The 26540-nt window shown below is 38.4% G+C and overlaps 3 protein-coding genes across 3 annotated transcripts; 2 read left to right on the top strand and 1 right to left on the bottom strand.

Moving 5' to 3' along the window:
* The first annotated feature begins 2682 nt into the window (after positions 1–2682).
* LOC122666006 (BON1-associated protein 2-like) lies at positions 2683–3249 on the top strand. Its single transcript, XM_043862122.1, has one exon. It carries the CDS (start codon positions 2683–2685, stop codon positions 3247–3249), a length of 567 nt encoding a protein of 188 aa, XP_043718057.1.
* Positions 3250–8449: 5200 nt separating this feature from the next.
* LOC122665249 (heat stress transcription factor B-2b-like) lies at positions 8450–10086 on the bottom strand. The gene is made up of 3 exons (XM_043861345.1): positions 9816–10086; positions 9380–9657; positions 8450–9211 (listed from the first exon to the last, which is right to left on the bottom strand). Exons 2-3 carry the CDS (start codon positions 9629–9631, stop codon positions 8468–8470), a joined length of 996 nt encoding a protein of 331 aa, XP_043717280.1. The 5' UTR covers positions 9632–9657; positions 9816–10086; the 3' UTR covers positions 8450–8467.
* A 14939-nt stretch (positions 10087–25025) lies between these two features.
* Positions 25026–26113, top strand: LOC122664856. The gene is made up of 3 exons (XM_043860883.1): positions 25026–25421; positions 25593–25696; positions 25967–26113. The coding sequence occupies exons 1-3, from the start codon at positions 25184–25186 to the stop codon at positions 26096–26098; spliced, it is 474 nt and encodes a 157-aa protein (XP_043716818.1). The 5' UTR covers positions 25026–25183; the 3' UTR covers positions 26099–26113.
* Positions 26114–26540: the final 427 nt, after the last annotated feature.

Raw genomic sequence — 26540 nt, 5'->3', positions numbered from 1 at the left:
GTTCCAAATGTCATGGAAGGTAGGGCCATGGTTCCTTTTACTCACAACTTTTAGCGTTAATTAAATTAGACACGTGCTTCAAAGAAAAAAAAAACTTTGAAAAATTCAATTAAAACATCTATGAAAATGATTGAAAACAGATGTAAGACTTTTAACAACAAAATTCGAATCCATCCACACCTTACCCTAATCAATCAAATGATTTGAATTGTGTGGTTGTTGAGGAAAGGCTTTCTTGATAAGTGTATTCAGGAGTTTTCCTTCTTCTAAGGTGAATGCAATTCCATTCTATTCCATTCATCGCAAGGTGGGAGAGGACGGAAAAGGGTATCGAGAAGATATTTTGAAATATACAAAAATCGTAGGATGGGTTTGTAAATCCTAGGATGGTGGGTGAACTATACTCTATGGATGGTGAGAAACTTATATCCTTCATCATAATTGTTTATTTATTTATTTTTTAAAATTGACCGATTAACCAACCATAAGTTTAAATGGAGTGAGTTCCTAGTGCCTTGAGTAATCTAATGGGTTTGTGCAAGCATGTTAGCCGAAATATCATAGTACAACCAAATGAAATTTGCCTGGATCTTAGTTTCAAAATTGGGAATCATATCGGTGAATTGACGGATTTGAATTGAAATCGGTCTAATTGATCCTCAATTCTATTCTATCCGATGCAGGGATTCATGCCAAGAAACCCCAAAATTTGTAAGTCTTCAGATTTAAGAACTGGTCTAGGAATCTTGGAACCGATTCCGACCGATTTTAATCCAATTCCAACTACAATAGGCAAAGATTGAATCAATCTCCAAATCCGAATTTTGAAACGCTGAATTGGATGTCCGTGCTGGGAGGGGAACTAGTTTTAGTTTGACCAGTTGGAAGATGAAGTTTCCATCAACAAGAGTCACAAATTAGTGGCAGGAAGCATGGATTGTTCAACTCATGTCCCGTGGGGTTGACCCCATTGGAAGCTAAGTGGAAGGAAGTAAAACGGGAAAAATGTTGAAGGACGTGTGTTTTGGTCCTTTTGGAACAAGGAGTAAGTGGATGCTGAGGTGTTCCTTCCTGGGAGGAAGAAGGAGAGAAAATAATGTTCCTTCCAGTTTTGTAAATTTTTTTGTTATCTGGTAGATCTTTGAAAATGTTTTATTTTTTTCAATGAAAATGTAGATTTAGTAAATCTTTTCAAAATCTTACCCTGTAAATTTAAAACATAATTGATAACCATCAGATTTATAAATATTTTTTTTACCAAATAGACAATCATAGAATTACATCATGTGAGGCCACGAAAAATTTTCTCCCACAAACAACGAAACTTCTAAGAAACAAAAAAAAAAAAAAAAAAAAAAAAAAAAAAGAAAGAATTTTCTAATCCCAATTTTTTTTTTTAAAAAGATTTATTAATGAAAGTCTCGAGAGACAGAAAAAGTACATTGCAAATGAAAGGGGACGGGGAAAAATTATCTCCTCTAGTTTTCTGTCCGATCGAGTTCTCCAGTTCCTCTAGTAGGGGGTGGTGGATCCCACTCGAGTAGAGTGTTTGGATAGGGGTAGGGTGGTCATTCCAATCCCCCCTTGTTAGAGGAATTGGAAAATTGGGCCGGACAGGGAACTGGAGGTGATAAAGATTCGGCGGAGGGTAGTATTCCGAAAAAGCATAAGGCCATAAGCTGAGAAGTGACACCATTTGTTGTTAATGAAATTCCCTTTGCGAAGAGTATGAGAATATGAACCTGTCAAAAAATGAAATTATGCTATTATGAAGTGGATTACAGTTATCTCACCCCTACAAATTTAGATCATTGACCACTTATTTCTCTCTCTTCTTTCCGAAGAAACTTGCAAGGTCTACGCCCATTACAGGGCAGCCAAAGAAATGAAATAATTCAGATCCGACTCCTCTCCAAGGATTCTAGTGCCCAGGGAGTATTCAGGGGGGCATCCAAAGGCTAAGCTGGGCCACACACATCCCAATGTATGTCCAATAAACCATCAGGATGTGTGCGGCATTGCTCAATAGTTGGATACCTCCAAGCACTCCTTGGTGCTGGGCTCCCGAGAGAGGAGCTCAATTCAAAGAATTCACTTTCCCTTTGAGTTTATAAATACCTTCTTAAATTTTTTGTATTTTCTAAAAGATCTTTTAAGATCCCATTCGTTTGATTGCGTGGCAAAAGGGACGGCCAAGATCCCACATCCACTCATCTTTAACTGGTGCGGGACCTACCGAAGATCAGGGATCACCTCCATAGTGTCCATCCCTCCTTCCTGAATCCTGGTATGAGTGGCTGTGGCGTGTATGTTCTATCCACACAAAAAAAACAAAAAAAAAAAGAAAAAGAGTGGCGTGTATGACCAATACGTGGTTACTCGCAGGCGAGGTGCACGTGTTATGACGCGTCAACCCTGCCAGGAATCATGCGTGGGTGCTCCACTACACTTCACGGTTTCCTACACGTTCCACGAAAGGTCCATTTTGCCGTGTTCTTTGAACGACTCTTATCCTATCTTCTGTAGAATTGGAATTTGAATAAAGCGCAGTAACGTCTATCCTTCTGTCTGCCTTCTTCACGTCTTCCTAAATTCGCCACTCGCAGCTGTTATATATATTAGATTAGACAGACTCCATTGTATCTAATAAAAAGCAATTTACTCAACGGCATTTCATCAAACATGGAGAAGGCATCATCAACTCGTTCTTTAGAGATCACCATTCTCTCTGCTGAGGGCATACGTCTGGACGGAAGATCGGTGAAACAGAATGCATTCGTGATCGTAAGAACTGATCCACTCAACCAAGTGTCAACAAGAATGGACAGCGAAGGAGGGAGCAATCCATCCTGGAATGAGAAACTAGAGCCGCTCTCTTTGCCCAACTCTGCTCTCTTCATTACTGTGGAGGTACAATCCAAGACCTCTTCAGGAATGAGAACTGTGGGAACGGCAACGATTTCGGTGTCAGAGTTCATAGGGAATTATACGCCGCCACAATATTTGCACTACCTTAGTTACCGGTTGAGGGATCGCAAGGGTGAACGTAACGGTATCATTAACTTGTCTCTTAAAACGGTCGGAGGAGGATCTGGACAAAACTGCTTTGGTCTGGCGGCGCCACCATCGTTAGGTATAGTGGCTGCTCATGAGAATCACAGCAAGAATGGTAGTACTAGTGGAAGTGGAACAGCAATTGGGATTCCAGTGCCTTATGCTTACGGGTATGGGCTTGGATATGGTGTGTAATTGATATACTGTAGAGACAACATCGTCTGTAATTGGGTCAAAAACAGAAACCCAAACAAACAAAAGTGAGTCGACCATTCTTTTAAATTAATTGAAATTTGATATTTTATTCTTTTCATTACCTGGACTTTAATGGGCACCATTCTTGGCTTTAGGCTTTGTATCTAAGCAATTTAGGTTGATATGATAAGACTCGATGTGTCCATGGCATGTCTAAATGAGCGCTTGGACTTCATTAATTAATACCCAAATAAGAATCAGTTTGGCATGATTTCACAACTTTGTCTCACCTTCAATTGGCATCACTCACCAATCTTTTGAGACAATTGGTCCTAAAATTAATTTGTTTGTGATGGAGTAGACCATGAAAATCCATATATTGTATTAAGGAGATAGTTTTCCTTTACCTTTAGAGCAGGGTTAACTCGGGCCAAGGATTAATTACCTAATTTGTGTTATTGCCCCCTAGTGGCCCTTTCCAAACTAGAAAATTATCTCCAGCAATTATCTTTCTGCCCGGTATAGTTGTCCAGTTCTTCTCATAGGGAGGCAGAATTGATGACTTAAACTCACTCAGGTAGTGTGCTCGGACAGGGGGTTAGATCGTCATTTCTAACCCCTATCAGAGGAACCAGGCAACTGTTTCGAATAGAAAATCGAAGAGGATAATGATCTCCATAATAAGAAGGGGGTGGACTCTACCCGGGCAGGTGTAGAATGGTCATTGCCCCCCTTTGTTAGGGGCACTAGGGGAACTAAACCGTACACAGAATTGAAGGGGATAAAGATCCTTTCCAAACCACGGGTGTTTGACAAGAAAGAAAATTGATTTTGGATGATATCATCAACCACGATAATCCCCCATCCTTCTCTTTTGACCGTACATTTACTTTATACTGACCGTTGGATAGAATAAAATGCATCTCAGCCATTTATTTTCATTGTTGATGCATCATTAATCATGATCCACTACTATGTTGCATGGTATCTCCCCTAGCCCTCTCCACCTCTCCCCACTCTCCACTTACCCACCCCAACCCACCCTTGCCCTCTGCCCCTTCGACTCCCTCCCAGGGTTTTAATAATCAAGATTCGAATCAATGAATCGGTCGATTCATATCGAAATCAACCGTAATCGGATCCTATTTCAATCGATCTGATACAGTTGATTCACACCCAAAAACCCAGAAATTTCCTGCTTTTGAATATGAGGACTGATTCGGTCTTTAGAGAACAATATCGGCCGGTTCCAATTAGATCTGGATTGGAATAGCCACAGACCAATTCCGTCTCCATCTCTCCGATTCCATGTTTTAAAACCCTGCTGCCTCCCCAACCCCAGCCCCTGCGCACACCCCTAGCTGCCAGCTGCCTAACACACCCCCCTCACTGCCCCACTACCCTCCCAAACCAACCCCTCATCTTGATCAGGATCCTTTGCAGTACCGGCGGGGCTACAGTGCACATCCGATGGCACAGCAGAGACCAGGTGGCACACATGACACACATGACCTCTGCTGTGCTTTCGGATGTACACTGTCGTCCCACCAATACTGTAGAGGATTTTAATGCCATCTTGCTCTGCCTCGCCAATCCCAATTCTCAGATGATTCAGCTTCAGATTTCATTATAAAGGCATTCGAATAACCCTTACCCTCCAACGTCTCCACTCTCCACCATTCTCATAACTTTAGTAACACAAATATTTTAGCATCAAAAGATGAAAAATTAAGAGAAGACAGAAAATGTATATAGGATTTAGAGAGAAGTAATACAGGCTGCCCTGACCATCATCTGATAGGGACCAGAAAGTGATCAGGCAGTGGCCTATTCTTCTCCATTCCCCCCCCCCCCAATTTCAAACCATGGACCTGCACCTGAACGCTTGATCATCGGCCAATCTTGAGGAGAGGGAGACTGGGGAGGGGAAACCAAAGCCAGAGAGGGAGAGGAGAGGAATAGCCGGAAGGGGACAGGGGAGAAGTCATGTAGCAACGATTGCAATTATGTGTGATGCATTGAGAATTAATATAATGATAGTGTATAAGATTGGTTACCGTTTGAGTCTTGAAATAACATCTCTATGAAAGCAGGGGTATCACTGTGTACACTATGACCCTCATGCATTGGATACGCCCTTTTTATAATGCGTAAGATTACATTATATCCGGCTAGTGTATACATTATCTTCTCATAATTTTTTTTTGCCACAATTTTTTAACGGCCCATATATTGGTGTACACCCTTTGATAGTTTTGGATCCTTTAATGCTTTTTATTTCACTTGTCCAACTCCATTTTGGACTGCAACTTCACATGTAAGTAAGAGGAACCTTACATGTATTACATGTAGCAAATATTTGTATTGCCAAGTGAAACAATTCTCTTTTTCTTTTCTCATTTTTTAAATTTTAAATTTTTTCTTCTTATTTTGACCACCCAGTTCATTGAATTTTGATTCCACTTCAAGCTACTGCAACTGAACTTTAGTGATTCAATTAAGCATGCTCACTTCCTTGAAAGAGAACTAATTGAATCTAAACATATATCCAAAGTTTGGATGAGCCCTGTGGTTTTTTCCAGTTAAGAGTGTCAAATGGTTCGTTATTAATTTTTTGATTTGATTTCAATTTGATTCAAGATACATGTAGAAACTGAAACTAAACTAATACTAAATAGGATTCTATTTTCGAAATCAAAACAGAACCTGGATCAAGTTTTGTTACATATCGATATGTATCAATTTCGACATTGACCAATACCCGTTCATATAATGTGAACTAAAACCATTAATTGTTCAACGTAGTATGGCGTTATCACAGTCAAAAAGATACAAATTATACAGAGAGAAAGTCAATAGAAAAGTTATAGAACCCTAGCTTCCTCGCCCACCTACTGAGGCACCAAAAATAGTATTTGAAAGCTTAACTTGAAAATTAGAGACCAGGCTGTAAAGGGACATCTGAGTCTTAGGCCTTCGGAGAATCCAAAGTGCATCAGTTGGCAAAATTAGAGACCACATGTCCATGACTCATTGACCATATCTTTTTTTTTGTTGGTAAAAGACTCATGACCATATCAAATCATCAACAATGGGATCTGTGTCAGGCGATTCCAATATGAATCGATCAATTCTCAATCGTCGAATCCCCTAAAGCACGACCCTTTCTTCATGGTTCTATGAGACCTTCCTGTCCCTGTCTGTCTCATCCTCCAATGGGTTTGGATTTTTATCTGTTGTTGTACTCATCGTGCGGTGCTACAGGTGTCATGTGTATCATGTGGGATCTACTTTGCACACATGTCACCTGTAGCACCGCACGATGAGTACAGCAGCGGATTAAAGTGGAACGGGCTCGTATCATTGCTATCGTGCTTGAATTCCGCTACTTCAAGCAAATTTCTAAAATGTACGCTCTAAAGTAGACTTGTTTTCCTTTCCCCATTGGGTGGGCTTGGCTAAATTGCTATAGCAATACTGGCTTTAAGGTGGCAGAAGAGGAGAACCAATAAGAAAAAGATGACCGAGATATATACATCAAATATAACCCTAAGATCTAGGATTATTAACTAATTGGTGGACTGGTTCACGGTTTCAAACAGTCCAAAATAAAAATAAAAATAAAATATTTAACACATGCTATATATATTCAATAATATTACAATAAGATATTATTCATTAAAAAATATTAAAATAAAATATTAATTTCCTTCACATGAAATATACAATACATCATCATTTTTTTGTTCACCTCATGGACCTTTAAATTAACTGTCAAATCTTTGATAAAATAATATGAGACAAGTGCTACTAGTCAAAATGAAAGATTAAAAAAATGAAGTATTTAACGCTAACTCTCATGACCTTAAGTTTTAAGCTGTGAATTTATTCTGGTTTCAACAATTCCTAATTGGTCTTTCAATTTTAGAACCATAGGGAGAAATAACTTAATTGGTATATACAGAACCAGACCAAAAACTTATCGATAAATCCAAAACCGGACCAATAACCTATTGGATGGGTTGGTTCCGATTCCTAGTGCATCCAGCCCAAAATTGATATCCTTAATCCATATCAACATTCAATTAATATTCAAACGAAATTTGGATAATTTTTAAAATTTGAAATACAAATACCCTAAAGTGGGCATGAACAAGAATCGAATATAAATTTTCAACAATCCATTTTACGCCCCTATTGGCAACCTAATCCACTACTCCACTAAAGTTGATATTGAAATGTCTTTTTTAATTATTTAATTATTAATATGATGTAAATTTGATAAAAGTATTACTTATACAATTATAACAAACGGTTAGATATGTCGCTAACTTTGCTACCAATCACAGGGCTAGATACAAGAAAATAAGAAAGCCTTTTCCAAATAAATCGAACTATTTCAAATAATTTTTGGAAACTGGTTTTTGAAATACAAATTCAAAAAAACGTATCGTTACGAATTGTCAAATACCCATTTACATCCCTACTACGGCTTATATACTGATACACAGCCACAACTTGCATAATAACTTTTCCATTAATCAGGAACGCACTTTTTAGGATCTGCTTATCCTACTATCGTTTTCCGCAACTCTCTTCAACACACGAAGGTGCGGGTGTCGCATTCCTATTACAGAAGAAGACAATAAAGAACGAAAACCAAGCATTTTCTTTAACCTAAAAGAGAAAGAGAAAAGTGAAAAGTGTAAAGAACAGAAAAAAAAAAAAAAAAAATTATGGAGAAAAGTTCTGCACTTCTTCGTCTACCTACCTAACTTGCAGAAACGAATGAGGCAACCATAACAAAGTTTTAACTCACAAACAGTAGCTGCAAGAAAAGAACTTCTGCTACTAAATTACTGGTAAATATAGAGTAACTTGTATTACTCAGAGCAAAAAAGGAAGGATAACGAGTAATTTGCCTTGACGACCAGCCTTTACAGATCAGTCCGAGCGTTCAAATTCTTCCATTTTCTTCTTTCAATTCAAACGCCCGAAAGAAAATTACCCCTTCGACAGAGAACAAGAGAGTTGAAAATAAAAATCAAAATCAGAGTAAGCAATAAGTAGTAAGGTTCTCTTGATTTACCCAGGTAGAGGTTGACGAAACACGGGATACCTTGTTTTGGCACGTGATCTCCTCGTACGGGCTTCCAATCTGTTCTGTCCTCTCTAATCTACTCTCTCTTTGATTCAGTAGTAGTAGTTCTAGCTACTGTCAATTACAAACCCTCTGGTTAGGACGACAACAGTGTTTAAGCCATGGCGGGTCTTGATGATCAGAGTTCTGATCCAACGGCTCTGATTTCACCTCAGATCCCTGCCTCTGCAGCTGTTGTTGTTCAGGTTCTTGGTGGTGCTGTTGCTGTTGCTGTTGCTGCTCTTGATCCTGATCCTCGTCACCCCCTCGCACGCGTTTCACGCCGATGGAAACACCGAACAACCGTGGACTCGTCTCATCTTCAGACTTCAGTACTCGGCTCTGACTCACTCCAGCAGTGGCATCAGATTCCTCTGAAAGCCTCTTCGTCGGCAACAATTCAAGCGGTTTTTCAGTCATGAAACCACCATTTTCTTGCTGTGAACCGGCATACTTGGTCATCAAAACGAAGATATTGTTGCAGAGATTCTTCATCTGCGTGAGTTCATTCGAAAGATTCAAGTTTTCTTTTCTCAACCGCTCGTTCTCGTCCAGAAGCTCAGCGGTAGTGTTGCAGCTCGTAGTCCGACAAACAGCAGTAACCGTGACTGGTGGTGAGTTTGAGGAGAGGACCTGTTCATCGCCAGAGTTTGTTGGTGACCCCGGTCGAACCGTTGGTACCGCTGCTGCTGTTGTCACGGGTGAAGTGGTTGCCGCCGGTGAAATCTTCCGCCTGTGTATGTCACATAGAAGCTGTTTCTCCCCTCTGCGGAAGCAATCGTTTGCAAACTCCCAACGATCAGGAACAATCTTTCTAAATCCCTGTACAATTAGAAAAAGAAAAAAGCAAATAATATTAAAAAAAAAAAAAACCAAATTAAAAGAAATCTTAATCCGATCGGACCAATCCAAAAATGAACACTTTTTCAGTTTAAAAAAGAAAAAGAAAAAAAGGAAGGATCATGGATTCATGAACAGAGATATACTCACGTAGGTATTTAGCTGTCTAACAAAACTTGAAAAGTTATTGTGTTTAAAGTATTTCGGCAGCAGATCTCTTGCAAATTCGGCAGGTCTCCAGACAATGAAAGTGGAACCATCTTCGTTCCAAGAAATAACGTCGTCTATGCAAGGATCATCAACAAGTTGATAAGTTTTTGTAAGAAAAGGCGTTGGTAGAGATCTGAGGGTGTCTCCAGTGTTTGTTGATTCGCCGATCTGTTCAACCGGCGGAGGAACCATAGCTTTCAAACAATCACACCCCAAACCTACAAAAGAAATTCTAAACAATAAGACAGAAACGAAAGAGTTTGATTCACTTCTTTCCTTATCCACCCACCAAATTCAGAGACTTTTCAGATCAAGAAAATATATTTCAAAGAAGAAAGAAAACGGGAAACGCAAGGATTGTAAACGAAAGGATTACCTCAAAAAATTACAGGATAGTAACTGTAGAAATGGAATCAGATCCTTCCAAAAACAGGCATATTCTCCGGTAACAGAGCTTGGAGACGTCTGGATCTTCAACCGGAGATAGAGAAGGAGAGAGGTGCAGCTTTGCTGTAGGGAGAGAGGGAGAGAGGGGGAGACCGAGAGGGGTGTGTTTTTGTTCTTTCTAGAAGGTTCTCTGAGGATTAATTATGAGAGGATAAACAGGGGGAAGAAGGAAAAAAGAAAATCGAGAAAGGGAAAGGGCAAAGGGTAAACGAAAGATGCCCCCACCACGCCACCAGAGAGAGCGAGAAGAAGAAAGCACGAGAAGCGGAGCTTCTAGCAACGTCTTTTCCAGAAGGTTCCTTCGGTGCTTCCATGGGTTTCAACCTATCCACGTGTCGGTTAGAACGTGGAAAGAGGTTGCCTTTGTGAAACCCCGTGGAGATAAGGTTACTTGTATTCCCCTGGAACCGGTTACATGTACAAAAGATCTGTTGAGAACGGAAAAAAATAAATAAAGAAAAAAAAAGGACGAAAAACATTCACAGAATTAAAACAAGGATTAATTAATTAATTAAATTAAAAAATAATATAACGCCCAAAGCATTAACACGTGTCAGAGGCAGCGTGCGGAGGCGTGGAGTAAAAGAAGTACGAATTAAAAGCAGGCGCTTTCTTTGACTACGCCAGAGAAAAGGTCCCCCCTCTCTCTCTCTCTCTCGCATCTGCTCTCTAGAAGGTTTTTTTCACTTCCCTCGCTGAGCCGTGAGGGAACCTTTCAAAACCGTCGGATTAGTAGGATACGAAAACTTAGATTCTAATCTGATGTCAATTAAGGTGTGTTTACATAATGATGTACCTTTTATCCTATCTCTGCGATCCTCTCTAAAGTTCTCGACGGTTCCTCTACTTCTACCCTAGAATTAATTTTTTTCAAAGAAAAAGAAAGATAAGGAAAAGTTCCAATTACTTTCCATTATGTTATAATATTTCGGGTGGAGATGGGTTTGGGTAAGATATTTCTTCTAGAAGGGGTTAGGAGAAAATCTTTGGTGATAGATATAGAGGATCATTCGAAAGAAACCGTAATCGTCCGTAACCGTAAACGCTGGAGTGAGTTCGGTCTTCTTCCGAAGTCTTCTTATGCATTACGGTGTTCTAATAGCCTTTTTATTGGACCATTTCATTAACGAGAGGGCCCATGACACTTACTTTCATTGTTTCCTTGTATTCCCAAAGGCACAACCAGTCAATGGAATTAGGTATCGGTAATAGTATCGGTTTTGATTGGCGTCGGAACCGATATCCATATGGAAATTTCATTAATGAGAAATTTTAAACGTCTTTTTAGTGTCCACTGTTTTGATCCCCAAAATTATTTAACGTACGGATAAAAAAGAATTTTGAGAGAGAGAAATACACTCCGTGTTTCACAATTACATTGTGATATTTCATAGGGTGTGAGCATGGACTAAGGTATCGGGATCAAATCGGTCATATCAATATTGTAAAGAAGATGATATTGGATGCAATAGTGTTGTGATTTCCATTGATATTCAAAGCGATATTTATACGGTCCAATGTGAGATAAAATATGGAGTTAAAGTCTATCCCATGAAATATAGAGTTCCCATATGAAGAGGATTTGATAAATTCAAAATCACACCGGTCAATTTTAAGCCACCACGTGTCCCGGTCCAAGCAAGGAGGCCATCCCAAGGTCAACCAACTCATGTCCCCAGATGGGAAAAGACCAAGTCCATGTACTACGGGCTATTACCATCAAGGACCAAGTCCAGGTACTATAGGCTACTACCACCAAAGATCGAGTTCAGGTACTACACGCAGGCTACCATCGCCAACAACAAGATATACATCATCTCATGGGCACAAGGCACCGCCTACCAGCAATATAGTCCCAAATGGATTCAAGCACCAAGGATCTTATCCAACACGTATGAATGTCTATGTACCAGGAACATCCACCCTACCGGGACTCTACCTCCCGTAGGGAGACAACCAACCAAGAGAAGAATCCTACTACCTAGGAACTCTATCTACTACGAGGACTACTCGTCATCAACTGGGACTCTCCACACTGCCACATTCCACTATAAATACGAAGGTACTCTACCCCATCAACCCATCTTGAATTCTAACTATTCATGTATTTGTTCAGAGAGATCTAACTTAGGTATCAGAGAGTCCTAGGCCGGAACCACACCGATTCTCCTTTGTCACCCAGGTCCTTGTAGGTTACGACACTTGAAGGGACTACCGGGCGATTTCTTGCTGCAATAAGATTCTATATCACATGCGATAAAGGTAGGAAATACAAATGAAAAGTAAGATATGGAAGACATGATAGACTCCTTCCATTGAGATCAATCAATACTCCCCCTCAAGTTGGATGGAGCGTGGAGATCAAGAACACTCAACTTGGAGAGTAAAATGTGAAACGTGTCATGATCCAATGCCTTGGTGAAGATATCGGTCAGCTGCATGCGAGATGAAACATGGGAGATAGTCAAACAACCAGATTGGAGACGCTCGCGTTCGATGTGACAATCAATCTCGATGTGCTTTGTACACATGATAACGGGATTGGCAGCGATGTGGAATACAGCCTGGATGTCACAGAATAAGCGCATTAGACCAGGTATTAGAACACCAAAGTCTTGGAGGAGAACATGAAGGCATAGTAATTCGCAAGTAGTAGTGGCCATAGAACGATACTCAGCTTCAGCGGAGGTACGGGAGACAATGTTCTATTTCTTTGACTTCCAAGAGAGTGGGCTATCACTAAGAAACGTAATGTAGCTAGTAACATAACGACGTGTAGTGGGGAAGGCGACCCAGTCAGAATCAGAGAATTTAGAGAGCTGGAGAAAGTTATGTGTTGAAAAAAAATACCAGTACCTGGTGAACCCTTAATAGTGAAGAACCCTAAAAGCAGCATCCAAATGTGGCTGATTAGTGCCCTGTTGAATGGTGGGGAGAGACCGTTTGAGGTGAAAAATAAATGGAGAATTGCTACGTGAAAAATTCTCCTCAAGTTCTTTCCACACTGTGTAAGCGGATTCGGAATAGATGACGCTGTTAGCAAGCGTACGAGAGAGTACGTTCAAGATCCAGGAAAGAATCATGAAATTGCAACGTTCCTAGAGTTGAACATCAAAGGGCGGTGAGAGTGGCTTAAGAAGACTGCCATCAACATAGCGTATAAAGCTATGCGCATAGTACGACGCCAAGTGGGGTAGTTATTGCTGGTGAGAGGTGTGGAGATAAGAATGGTTCCTGGATTAGCAGTGTGAATAAGATAATACGGGGAAGAGGGATCAAGGCCGATACCACCATGAAGAGTGGCGGCAACAGAGGGCAGCATTGAATCGGCTGAAAGCGCGAAAGAATTGGTTGAATTACCCATGGATGGTATATAAAAGAAAAATTCACGGATTCAGAAGATGCTCTATACCATGTAAAGAAGACAATATTGGATGCAATACTGCTATGATTTCCATTGATATTCAAAGAGATATTTCTACAGCTAATACAATGTAAGATAAAATAAGGAGATAAAGTCTATCACATGTGATATAGAGTTCCCATATGAAATAAGGATTCTATATCACATGTGATAAAGATGGGAAAATACAAATGGAAATTAAGATATGAAAGACATGATGGACTCATTCCATTGAGAGTAATCAATATATATTAATTACCAATCCGATATTGGATTGGTGGTACAAAAATCAAGGATGGCAAAATAGCAAAAAAAAAAATGTATTTCATTCGGCCCCAATATATATATATATATATGATCGATCCGTACTAGCACCGGTATTGGTATCGGTATAGACACTAGCACCAATACTATAAACTAAATTCAATGTTTGAAAAATGATGTTTAAGATACCTTATTAGCAGGTTAACTTTGAAATCATGGAGGAAAAAACACTCGATATAATTTAACATGATTGATTCATATCAATATTGACCTTCCCCAGACCCTTCAAAACGTGGGAGCCTTGTGCACTGGGTACCATTTTTATTTTTATTTTTTATCGGTCCATATCAATATCGAATATTAGTATCAACGATTCAACGATGATTGATGACCGATATCAACACCAATACCGTGAACAAAATCATTTGATTGTGAGGATTCTGGTCCTGCCAACCTCAAACAAAACCAAAAGTTGAACTTCTCGAACCTAATTGGTAACCTAAGTCAAGTATTGTACAGCCCAAAGGCCCCAAACCATTACAGTAAAAGAATTAAGAACCTTTTAGTTTTCTGTTATTTTTCTTTGTTGAGTTTACTAAGCCCACGTTTATTTTTTTAATTTGTAAGTCAATCTTTACATCTCTAATGCATGGATGGTTAGACATCATCCATCAAACAGTTGGACCATTGTGCTTCTTGTACCGTTCCAATTGAATTCAATAGTCACTAGTAACTACCTTGTATCTTAAAGGTTTTAATTGGATTAATTTGACACTTCTATTAAAAGGGGCCACAAAAACATACATTTCTAACTATCTCTACCAAATTAATGCACTATTAAAGGATTGATTTTGTAACAAACACCCCCCCCCCCAAAAAAAAAATAAATAAATAGAAGACTTGACTTTGAAAACTAATATTAAAGATCAAAAAACGAATTGTTATTATCACAAGGGTTTGCTATTTTTTCAAACATCGCAAGACATGTATTCTACCATGTGGATAGATGATGTGTAAATTTCAACCGTTGAATAGAGAGGAAATTGTTTAAATTAGCCACTTGTTAAATTTCAGTCTAATTCAATCAAATACTCCCTTGTACTAGCATACCTGTGTGTATGTCCATGCATGTGTACTCTCCCAACTATGAGCAGAAACATACAATTTAAATATAAAAAAAATTAAGCCAAAATTTATCTTATGATTTATATGGCCGTGGATGAAAACCCTACAACATAGATAATTGTGGAACAAATTAAGCCAAAATTTTCTTACACACGTATACAACTATTTATTCAAAATAAAAATTTGTACAACAAGAATTTTCTCCGCCCATGTTGAAGAGAATCAATGGCCCATTCTCTCCATGCCCCTAGAGTCACGTTAATTAGCCATAAATGATCAGCTTCATTTTGGAGAAATTTTGCTGCTACACTTGTAGCAGGAATGTACCTACTACAAGACTAGCAGCCAAGGAAATAAGATCTTAAAAAGTATTTTAGAAAATACTAAAACCTAGGATGGTATTTATGAACCCAAATGAGGTAAAACGTAAGAGGGTATTCATGAACCCAAAGGAGAAGTGAATTATTCCATTTCCTTGGCTGCATGTCAACCTTGTAAGTGTGGCAGTAAAATTTTGTTTCCCTTGGCCATGGTGTTTAGGGGTAAGCACACTCGATGTTCTTGAATTCAACATCCCTTGAAACGCTCTCTAGAATTTCACCTTCAAGGTCTCCTAAACCAATATTTCGCACCTTTCCTTATGACCTCCATTATATGTTCTCGATTGAAGAAGCTGACGAGAAGTACTTCAAGTTTAAGAGAGCAGAACGTAGAGCTAACATTCAAGAAACCAAAACAGATATATGAAGTTACGCAACATCAAATTCAAATCAGTCTTCAATTGAAACTGAAAATCAAAGTTAAGAAATTGAGAGAGAATGAGAGAATTAATACATGACACCAATACCAATGGAAGCTCCAACGATGAAGAAAGAGATGTTCTTCCTTCCCACCATGATGTTGTACGAAGACATGAAAGCCCAGGATGCAGATAAATCACCTAAATGAGTTAATTTTAATAGAAATAAGTTTTGGGTTGGGTTATGTATATCTTAGACTTTTGATCTCACTAGTTTTCATTATAATTGGTTACTTTAATGGGCTTATAAATTAAGTAGAGAATATGCCCATTCTTATTTTGAATTAATCATGTTAGTTCTTCTTTTTTTTTTTTTTTTTTTTTTTTTTTTTTTTTTAAATTTTAATTGTTATTAAGTGTTATAATTAGGTTGGATTAGAATTTATAAGTCCAGTCATACTTTGAATCTATTTCTTTTATTATTTTATTTTCTTAGTCAATTTAGATTCTCTTATTAGTGAAAAATCAAGTTAATCTTTTCTTTCTTATTATTAAAGCCTATTTTGAATCTTCTATACAAGTTGGTAAGTGAAGCCACTATTCTAGTAGAAGGGTTTTACTATAAATATGTAACGGGATTTTTCTTTGTAACACAATCTTAGAGAGGTGTAAGGACGAGTGATTGTAATTTTATTCTCCATTGATAATGAAAAAAACCTCATCTCATAGTGGACGTAATTAATCTTATTGAACCACGTATATCCTTGTGTTCGTATGTATGATTATTGTCTACGATTTCCATTCTTTTTTTGTATTGTTTTTAGATTCGTTTTCAATAATAGGTATCAGACGATTGTACACACAGAAGACAGATTAGGCCATCGAAGTAGGAAAGAAGCCAATGTCCAAATGGATTAATAGACAACCAACAACTGTTCTCTGTGTATATTTCCATCTTGTTCTTGTTGCTGTTTTGATCTTTCAACTACAATACTCTCTTAAAAGGTACTTTATTTTATTAGAAAACATACTCAAACAAAGGCAAACAAACATATCCAATGGTTTCTTAGACCAATTCCAATCTAGTTTGACCCCAAGAGAGAGAGAGAGAGAGAGAGAGAGATTATTTATTTCAAAACAAAAAAAAAAAAAACAGAGGAAGACCTTTTCACTAATAACGCCCTGGATTAGGAGATTTGTTTTCACATCGGCCATGTCTCTCATCCTCGTCGCTTGTCTTTGCCCTGTCTTTTCCCAGTAATTAAACCCTGCAAAGCCGAAATATATTCCATTAGTTGTACATAGTAGCCCCCTCTAGACTAACAAACTAAAACCAAGTTCAAATTTTTATCTGAAACAGATTCTCAAGAAGACAATATCTACTTCTTACCCAAGAAGGTTAAAAAGAAAGACCCCAAAAAACCAGTTGAATAGAATAACCAAATTCTGTAATCCAGAAAAAACAAAACCACAATCAGAACAACAGATGTGAATTGTAAATGTAGATAGAAGCAAAAAAATTGAAACTTTCTTTTTGTTCAAAAATAAATAAGAATTTTCCATCATCCTACTAGTGATGAACATAGCGACTGGAATACACAATCCACAGGCAACGGTGCCAAGAAATCCCAGAAACATCAGCAACACATCTTTAAGGTCTGCATGCATGAAAATAGTGCGGATGGAGGAAGAGCTCTTCTCTTTGTAATAATCCATTTCGTCCTCTTCAGGGAGAAACAGAGTCAGTAGTACTGAACTCACAATAACTTGCTTACATTAAATCCAACAGCATTGCCTGTTACTCCAGTAATCTTTAAAGATAACAAAAGTAGCCAAAATAAAAGAAACGTCTCCTACCTGATTCGGTGGCGATGGGGGAAGGGGCAGCCGTGGTTTTGGAAGCGGAGGTGGTGGATACGGTTGGAAAAACGGTAGGGGTAGGGGTAGAGGTGGTGGTGGTGGTCGAAGCGGAGGGGGTGGTTACGGTGGTGGTGGATGTTACAATTGCGGTGAGACAGGGCACTTGGCCAAGGACTGTCAACAGGGAGGCGGAAGGAATGGCGGTGGTGGTGAGTTTAAATAAAGAAGGAAGAGGAAGAGGAAGAACATTCTTCATTTGAAATTGAGCAAAAATCCCCTTACTAAACAATACCTAGCAAGGCAGATAGGATCAAGGTTATGTATCATTATAAAAATCTCCTAACTAAACAATATGGAAATAACCAAAAGCAGAACATTCTTCATTTGAAATTGAGCAAAAATTTCAACTCACTGGACCAATATTAAAGGCCAAAAAGCATAAGCAAAGCTGTCAAGAAATGTAAGAAAAGCCATAGGCCCATGACAAAGAAAAAAAGCTGTATAAAAATGGAAACTTCATAAATAAATCACCTTCAAATTGAGAAAAACCAAGAAAAAGGAGAATCTGCAATATTAATGATGGTGAAAAAATTTTCAAAGCTACTAAACATAGACACCTTCAAGCCCAGAACAAAGAAAAAAGCTGCATACAAATGGGAACTTCATAAAGAAATCACCTTCAAATTTAGAAAAACCAAGAAAAAGGAGAACCGGCCAGATGGTGTAAAATATTTCAAAACTACTGAAAGTAGATAATAATTGTGCAAGAAGATCTCTGCCCTATTGAAGTCTAATTAAGTCTAGAAACTTATTAGCTTCCACCATAGTTAGTAAGCTCGCATATCAATTGTTGTATTGGATCGTATAATTCAAATTTTTTATTCTTACTGTATTCTATGGGTAGCTTAATTCTTCACGTGGTTTTTTAAAGCAGTCGTATTAATTGTTGTATTAATACATATTTTTTTATTTTAATTTAATTAGACAAAATCAAAAACTAAAATCTATACTTAAATGCCATATTAATTGTTGTATTAATACAGATTTATGTATTAATCGTCATATTAAATGTCGTATTAGTTGGTTAAACTTAATTAATATTAGATGTAGAGATCCAAAAGATTGGGAAATGGTTTCAAATTGGAAAGCCATATTGGTTTAAGTGTTCATGAATGTATGAGAATATTAGACTTTAGTTGCAAAAAAATCAGTTTTTTCCTTGATTTTTACTAGGATAAGCCCTTTTTTTTTGCTCCCGTACTATTTTAGAGCAACCATATTAAAACACGTATCAATTAATTGTCGTACACGTTTATTGCGCTGGACTTTTGAAAACGAACTATTGTCGTGTGGGCCGATTAATTGCCGTAAGTATTCGTTCCCGTATTATTGCCGTACCCGAACTTACTAACTAGGGCTTCCCCTCTCTAGTTCTCAGGCTTGAATTCCTTCCTTCGATAAAGAACTGTTCTTGTTAACATGCATTTCAGCCCGTGGATCCAAAGCACTGATATGAATATCATCATACTAAAAGCTCTGGCAAGGGAAAATAAAGAGAAACTTTTGTAATCATTAACTCCATATCATTCCATATTTGATTAATCATTATACTATGCGACTATATCACTAATTTCATATCATTCCATATTTGATTATTAAATTTTATTTTACTTTGCATCCAAATCCTTATAAGTTGAAAAGTAAAATAAAAATTACTCGTGAAATAAAGATCAATTCGATTCGATTTGGGTTTTATCGGCTTGATTTGAGCTAGTTTTACCGGTTCAGACTAGGGTTGACACTCCTGCTGTTAGTTTTGTTATTCTGTTGACCGACAAATAAAACTAGATTCAATATGAGAGTTTGAGAAAACTAGATTTGACTAGGGTTGCAGAGAATTTTTATCATCTCCAATTCGCTGCCCGCTCCAATTCCCTCCAATCCCTCACATAGGAGCAGAAATGACTACCCTACCCCACCTTGGGCAGTGTGTTCGGGCAGTGAGTAAGGTGGTCATTTCCGCTCCTATGTCAGGGATTGGAGGGAATTGGAACGAGCAGGAATTGGAGGTGATAACGATTCGGGTTGTAGACGGGTTACGGGTAGACCAAGAAATATCATTACCCAATGGATAAATAGTATATGAAATGGGTAAAGTGCTATTAAACTCAATTTTCAGCTTTTTTTTTTTATATATTTTTAATCACAAAACATAAACTAATTTATTTGGTTCACATTTTTTTTTTTATCATTCATGGTGAAGAGAAGAAACTCTTCAGCCACAGGATTTGATCCTCTAATTCTGATTAAGGAAAAGTATTTTGGACCTTCGTCAAATAGAGTATGGTTTTTAAATCTAACCATAGCGTCAACGCACCATGGATGATGACATTCTCTCTACACCTAGAGTGATGCAAATTTTTTTTTGCTGATTAATAAAATGTACAATATTACTTTTAAATAAAATACACTAAAAAACCAAATATTCCAGCCAAATGAGAAACGGTTATTTGAGTGGAGAGGGATGGACCTGATACATGATATGAGAGGGTTCTTTGAGCAATGGCATAGAAGAGCACGCCAATGAGGTGCAGCAAAACAATATTATAATTGGAGGCAGCGATGTCAATCCAATGTGAGAATGAAAGATAGACACCCCTAGTATCTCAAAGAATCTTTTATCACACAATCTTATGTTTTTATAGAACATATAATATTTTTAGGAGGGAGTTCTCTGTCCAAGAGCCAATGAGACTGCATGCAAAAGCATCAATAAGGGTGGGGTTTCTGCTTTTCATTGAGTGGGGCAATCATTTTACGAGGTCTATGACTAAACATAGGAGCAACGCTCCCAAATAAGCTCCTTTTTCCCAATATTTGTACTATATCTATATCTTTAAATATTTTTCAAGGAAAAGGCAAAAGTTCATCAATAATATTAGTCCATATGTTATAAGCGAAAAATAAGAACTAGTCAAAATAGAATGAATACCTTCGATCACTTCACAAGAAGAATTGGGGAAGGGCCATAGAAAGGCAATCATAGATAAAAGTCGAAACTGATATTTGCTTTTAGATTCGATTTATGACTCTTCCAATTAAAAGTTATTTTTTAGGGGCGCTATTCTCTGTGCCGCAGCGTAGGCTGTGCCCAGGCACATGGGGGTGGGCGCAATGACCACCCTGGCCCATTGAGTGGTAGGTCCATGTGCCTGGCTGCAGCCTGCGCTGCGGCCCAGAGAACATTCTTCCAATTTCTTATTATGAAAAAAATTAAAAGTTATGTCTAACCTAAAAGAAAGACCTTCAAAGGGTGAAGAAAAGACTTAGGTTTTTTTGTCATCAAACCCTATCTTATATTCTCATGTGGAGGGTCCACCCTTGTTTCTACCATTCCAAAGTAGACATATCACTAATAAACAGTCCCATTTCTTATTCTCCCGTGTGCTTTCGATTGCCATTTGAGTAGAAAGTGGTGCAATTAAATGATAACGTGTAAAACACAACCTTTTGAATTTCCAAATTTAGTTGACACGAGGGATATTGATGGATAAGCTAATGCCTTTGTTAGAAAATTTTTCTAATGTGATAATATACTTTATTTATTTATTTTTTTTGTGTATTTTTTATAAGAATAAAGAAGCTGCCAGGTTGCATGATTTAAGGTGGAAGCTGGTGAAAATTAAGGCTGCAACAGTGTTGGGTTGGGCCGGGCTTTATAGAATCCTAGCCCAACCCTGAGTCCCCTTAGCTGAGCCCAGGCCCGACCCAATCATGACTCAGGGCCTGAAAAATCCAACTCTGAGTCACCCTCAGGGTGGGCCGGGCTAACCCTGATTAGCCCTGATCATGGGAGAGGGGGAAGGAAATGCATGGGTTGAAATGGACCAGGGAGAAAATTATCAATTTTACGTAAAATAATACTATAATAAAATGTATTATATCACTTATTATCTTCATATATAATATATGAGAAAAATTTCTCTGTCCAGGAGTGTGGCCTATGCCAGCACTCCCATGAGTCTATCTCTCTCCTCTTCATGTGAAAAGACATCTCTGCCCCCTTGTTTTAAGGAGGAGAGAGATAGACACATGGGAGTGCTGTCATAGGCCATTCTCCCGTACAGAAAACTGCTTCCCATAATATATTATATAACAAAATGTGGGTGACATTTAAAGTTTATAATATATATATTTTATAGTATCATTTAAATCATGGTCGGGCCAGGCTTAGCCTGAGGCCTCAGCCCTGGACCGACTCAACCCTGACTCAAGACTATAAATTTCCAACCCTTACCCGTTTTTAGGATCAAATATCTCAGCCCAAACCCTGTTCAGGCTTAGGGCGGGTTCGGGCCGACAAGACCAAACTTGCACCCCTAGGTGTGAAATGACTGTCCCTCCCAAAAATGAAAAATCACACCCCTATTAGATACTCTTGTATGTACTTTTCATTGGCCCCTAGATTAGTGCAGACCACGCAGCCTGGCAAAGATCCCCTCCCTCTTTTATATTACATTGTTTCTTTAAATTGTATTTGTCAAAACCAAGTAAAACCCAAAAATAAGAGCAACATTGGATTGCTAGGACAAAATTTAATTAAATATTTCCGATCTTATAAGAAACTTAATAATTATCTCTCTTAAAACTAATATTTGTGGGAGGGGTTGGGCATGCTGCCCCTTTAGGTAAGCCGGCCTTGCCCATTGGGAGGGGTATGGTGGTCCTTTCCCATGGAGAGGGGACAGAGAGATAGAGATAGGATTGGGTGCCCACCCTTTTCCTTATAATTTATTAATGTGAAAAAGAAGATTGTCGGGTCATGTAGCTTTGCCTCGACGCGAGCTAGTGGGAACATGTTCATAGGCAGCCAACAAGGGTGGGCTCACAAAGGTGGGGTGGTCATTCAACCTTCCTTGTGTCTGGTCCTAGGAACACATGACCTAGTAGCGATCCCTGTCCTTTTATCAATTATTGGTCTTTGGTGGTATAAAACTCAGTTTTAATAAAAAAAAATTAAGTGTTTTACATTTTTTATATTTTTATTTATAAAATCAAAAGTCTCTTCATTTTTACCCAGCTAAAATTAAATTATGATATTTTTAAACCCTATTTTCTTGAATTATTATTTTTATTTCTTTTATTTCCTTATCTACCATTTGATCATTTTATTAGAGTTGTTGATAATATAGTTGAAAATAACGTTATCTTTTTTTTTTGGTGACCTCCCTAAAAAAATTAAGGGATAAAAGTGTATTATTGTATATAGATTCTAGGATCTCTCTCTTTCTCTCAACTTGAGCAACATGGTCAAGTTGAGGCTCCGTGCGGTTTTAAGGGAAAAAACTTAAAACGGAAGAGAATGTTAAATTTTCAAACCTAAAATTTGAAATTTTTGTAATCATTATCTTTGTATCATCAACTCCAAATCATTTCCATTATAAAATTTCAGTTTACTTTGTATCTAAATTTTTTGGAATAGAAAAATAGAATAAAATTAGATAGAGGTTTTTCAACATGGGCAATATAAGAATGAATCTGCACACTTATAAGAGTATAAGGGGTGCATATGTGTCTATCTCTCTCCTCTTATGTTATCACTCCCGTATAGAAAATTACTTCCCTTTAGTAAAATAAGTGATTTATTTTGATTCGATATGACTTGTCCGAATCAATTTGTTATGGTTTTGAGTTGGAATTTTATGAAATCAGTAGAAATCAAAACCAAATTCGATTAAACCAAAAAATGGATCAAACTTGATTAAAAAAAAAAAAGAGATCGGACAGATAGTACGATAAGAAATTGAAAACCCCAAAAAAGACAATTTCCCCATTGATTTCCTTATGTATATATCTAAAATAGAAATCGAACTGAATAATAACCCTATTTAAAACCGATAACAAGACATCGATAAGAAATCAGATCAAACAGAACCAAAACCAACTGAAACAGAATCTTTCTTAGTGGTTTGGTTTATAGTTGATTAAGTAACAAAAAACAAAACCGATTCAACTTGTTCGAGACCAATATAGCCCAAACAAAATCGGACCAGATTGACACTCTTACGTCCAACAGAAGCTGCCACTCTGTTCCCATAATCCCATATAAAAATCTGTGTTTGAGAAAAAAAATATATATATATTCTTTGACCTTGACTTTCTTAATTAGTTCCCTCTCTCGTAAGTTTTTCAGTTCCTGGAAGGACATTAACAAATTCAATTCTTCAAGCTAATGGAGTTTGCATATGTAAATTTTGATGTAAACAAAAGGCAAGTATTGATTCAGATCGGGCTCCTCTTCTGTGACTTGATTGTGGATCCAGTTCTTCTCCAAGGAGCTCAACGCCTAGTCCTAGGGAGTGTGGGGGGAATTCAAGGGGAGGGCTAGGCTGTGGCGTACAAATATCAAAGCATGGTTCCCTGGAAAGGCGTTCAATTCCCCCACCGTCTAAGGAGACATCCAATGGCCTTGGATCCTATCAATCCGGGTAGTGTGCAGTGCCTGGGATTGAACAGGTGTTTTTACCATCTTGCCACCTGCCCAACGCCCTGCCCAAGCAGGGGTAAGGCGGTCAAAGCGGCTGCTCAATCCCAAGTGCTGCACGCTGCCTGGATTGATAGAATCTTTTTGACATCCAATAGCATTGGACTGTTGGATGCGTCAGAATGCATGTTTGCATGGTACTAATGCACATCTCGATGCATCTAGCAATCCAACGTTGTTGGATGCCTCCTTGAGAACTTCTTGGGCACTAGGCTTCCTAGAGAGGAGTCGAATCATTCTAGGGAGCCCAGGGGACATCCAAAGGCTGGGATGTGCTGCACATGGAGATTTGTACGGCACATCTCAACCGTTGGATGTATGCCCTAAGCACTCTCTTGGCGCTGGCTGCCCGGAAAGGAGCGATTCATGTGAAGCCAACGAGTCCCCACTCCCACAGTCCCACCACCACCTCCCTCTTTATCTCCTAAAAAGGCAAAATATCCTACTTGAATCAGATTGTCATTAAAAGCTCAAAAGATATTTTCTTTTCCAAAATATGTTTGCGGCTATGAATGCCAAGGTAACAAGACAACCCACGTCAACCAATTAGGCTTTTGCTTGTTGGTAGGTCCCATGCTGCTTATCATCAGTTTTGGTTCGTAAACCTGACTACCATACTTGTGGGCCCCACTGCATCACCACGTGATTACTCTTGGGACTCGCCTCCAACATTGATCCATGTTGGTTAGGTGCTGCTTAGTATTATCACTTTTTCCAGATCTTTATTCCTTTCGATGGCTGATCACTTTTTCCAGAATTTCCGAATCTTCATTCTTCTTTTGAGTTTTGACTCTTCATGGATCCACCCACACCCCCCCCCCCCCAACTCAAAATATCTCGCGAGAGTCGAGAGTTGGGATCCTGATGAGCACCATGGAAGTGATGGACTCCAACAAATCTTAAATATAAACCATTCGATTAGAATCATATTTTTAAATGATTGAAATAGTAAACGGGTTAGATGCCTTTCAATCAAACCGTTCTCGCATAGCTACTAAGAAATCACGGTGTTCTGTTTTTCTTAAGAAAAAAGATTTCAATCCAACGATTCTTACGCAGAATCTACAGATGTCGTGGTAGACGACAGATATATATCGATACATCCCCGAGAGAGATATTTCCATGACCTCCCAACCGAGCCAACGCGGGACGGCGGGGAGATAACGAAAATAAAAAGAAAAGAAAGAAAACAAATCACCTCAGCAGCCCTTTTATAATAAGGAAAAGCTCAGAAGAAAAAACCACTTCGAATTTCGAAAACTGAAAAACATTGTTTTGCCCTCTCCAGTCTCGTTTCTACAAGTCTAGAAGTGGTTTTGGGTGTTTCTCTCTCTCCATCTCTTGAAAGAAAGCGGTTTTCGAATGTCGATGGATTGGAAGGAGGCGTGCAATTTGGGCGGGTTGTGGACGAACGAGAGGCACTGGAACTTCCTAAACTCCATAGAAGCCACCTTCGTTAGTACGATGGTGGAGAATGGCGGTTTAATTTACGCTACTGCTCTTCATCCTCCCCTCGATCGCTACATTCCCGACAGATCCGACTCTACACTCGATCTACAAAGCCACAGAAGTACTACAAGAAAACGACTGTATTTGTCCGGTATTTATTTCTTTCTCTGTTTCTCTCATCGTTTTTTACTGTTCTCCGGTACCGGTAGCTCTATCGATTGGTTGCAGATAACAGTTCTATAGTGTAACGGCCTCTTGTTTCACGAGAAACTGAATCCTTCTTTCTCTTCCTTTTTTTTTTTTTTTTTGTTGAAAATTATAGTAGTCGGTGTTGATGTCTTGCATCCGAACAAGATCTCCGACGCCGGAACGGAGGAATCTAACAAAAGACGGTCAAGACAGCCACGCGATGCATCGGAAGATCAGGTGAGAGTCATTATAGCTTCTTAGCCTGTTCCAATATATGATACCGGTTGATCGTAAAGTGCCGATCACTGTGTGCTTTGCTTACGAAACTATCCTATAAGATCTTCTCGTTAAACTCGAAATCAAACGGCAGTGAGGTTCTGTGACACCGATTAGTCTCTGTTTTTAACCTTAATCGTGCCTTCGGCGAAGCCGCAGAGCCTTTTCTTTGTTTTTTCACATTTTTTTAACGATTGAATTCTCTCTTTGACACCTGTTGTCTACTTACAGGTGGTCCCGCAGCTTGCAAACACGAAAGCTGATAAGATTAATAGCAGCGACGACGAAGTCACCGTTGAATCTACAGAAGAAGATGGAGAAGAAGCTCCGTCAGTTTCACCATTACACGGGAAATCAAGTTAGATATGGTTTCTGTTTTGGATATTTGATAGATTGTAAGATTTTTAATTAAGAGAGATTAGGTTTAGATTTTTCAGAGTTTGTTTTGGAGAATTGGAGATTATTAACAGCTTCAGATTTTTTCCGCTTCCACACTCCAGTTAGATAATTTGTGGTCAGCAAATAATAAATAATTGAAGAAAATTTCTAGATTTTTTTTTTTTTTTTTTGGGATGAAAGTGTAATCATACAAACCACACACTAATCCCAAAAGGTAACCAACTTTTAGAAAAATTTGTGGGTTTTTTCCCTTAATCTTCTTTACTGCTTTTTCCATAGTCGACACAGGGGTAGGACACGAGATATTTTCTTAATAGTGGGAGTGGGACCATTTAGATCTTTGTTTGAAAAAATAAATCCTTTCTCACATGTGTTTAAATTAACGAAAATACACAATAATTAAGTA

This window comes from Telopea speciosissima, chromosome 6 (genome assembly GCF_018873765.1).
Source record: "Telopea speciosissima isolate NSW1024214 ecotype Mountain lineage chromosome 6, Tspe_v1, whole genome shotgun sequence".
Taxonomy (NCBI): domain Eukaryota; kingdom Viridiplantae; phylum Streptophyta; class Magnoliopsida; order Proteales; family Proteaceae; genus Telopea; species Telopea speciosissima.
This window is presented reverse-complemented; position numbering and strand designations above follow the sequence as displayed.

Coding starts and splice junctions, on each gene's coding strand:
- LOC122666006 (XM_043862122.1), top strand. CDS start 2,683: ATGGAGAAGGCATCATCAACTCGTTCTTTAGAGATCACCATTCTCTCT.
- LOC122665249 (XM_043861345.1), bottom strand. CDS start 9,631: ATGGTTCCTCCGCCGGTTGAACAGATCGGCGAATCAACAAACACTGGA. Junction 9,212..9,379: donor TTAGACAGCTAAATACCTAC/GTGAGTATATCT, acceptor CTAATTGTACAG/GGATTTAGAAAGATTGTTCC.
- LOC122664856 (XM_043860883.1), top strand. CDS start 25,184: ATGTCGATGGATTGGAAGGAGGCGTGCAATTTGGGCGGGTTGTGGACG. Junction 25,422..25,592: donor AAAACGACTGTATTTGTCCG/GTATTTATTTCT, acceptor TGAAAATTATAG/TAGTCGGTGTTGATGTCTTG. Junction 25,697..25,966: donor GCGATGCATCGGAAGATCAG/GTGAGAGTCATT, acceptor GTCTACTTACAG/GTGGTCCCGCAGCTTGCAAA.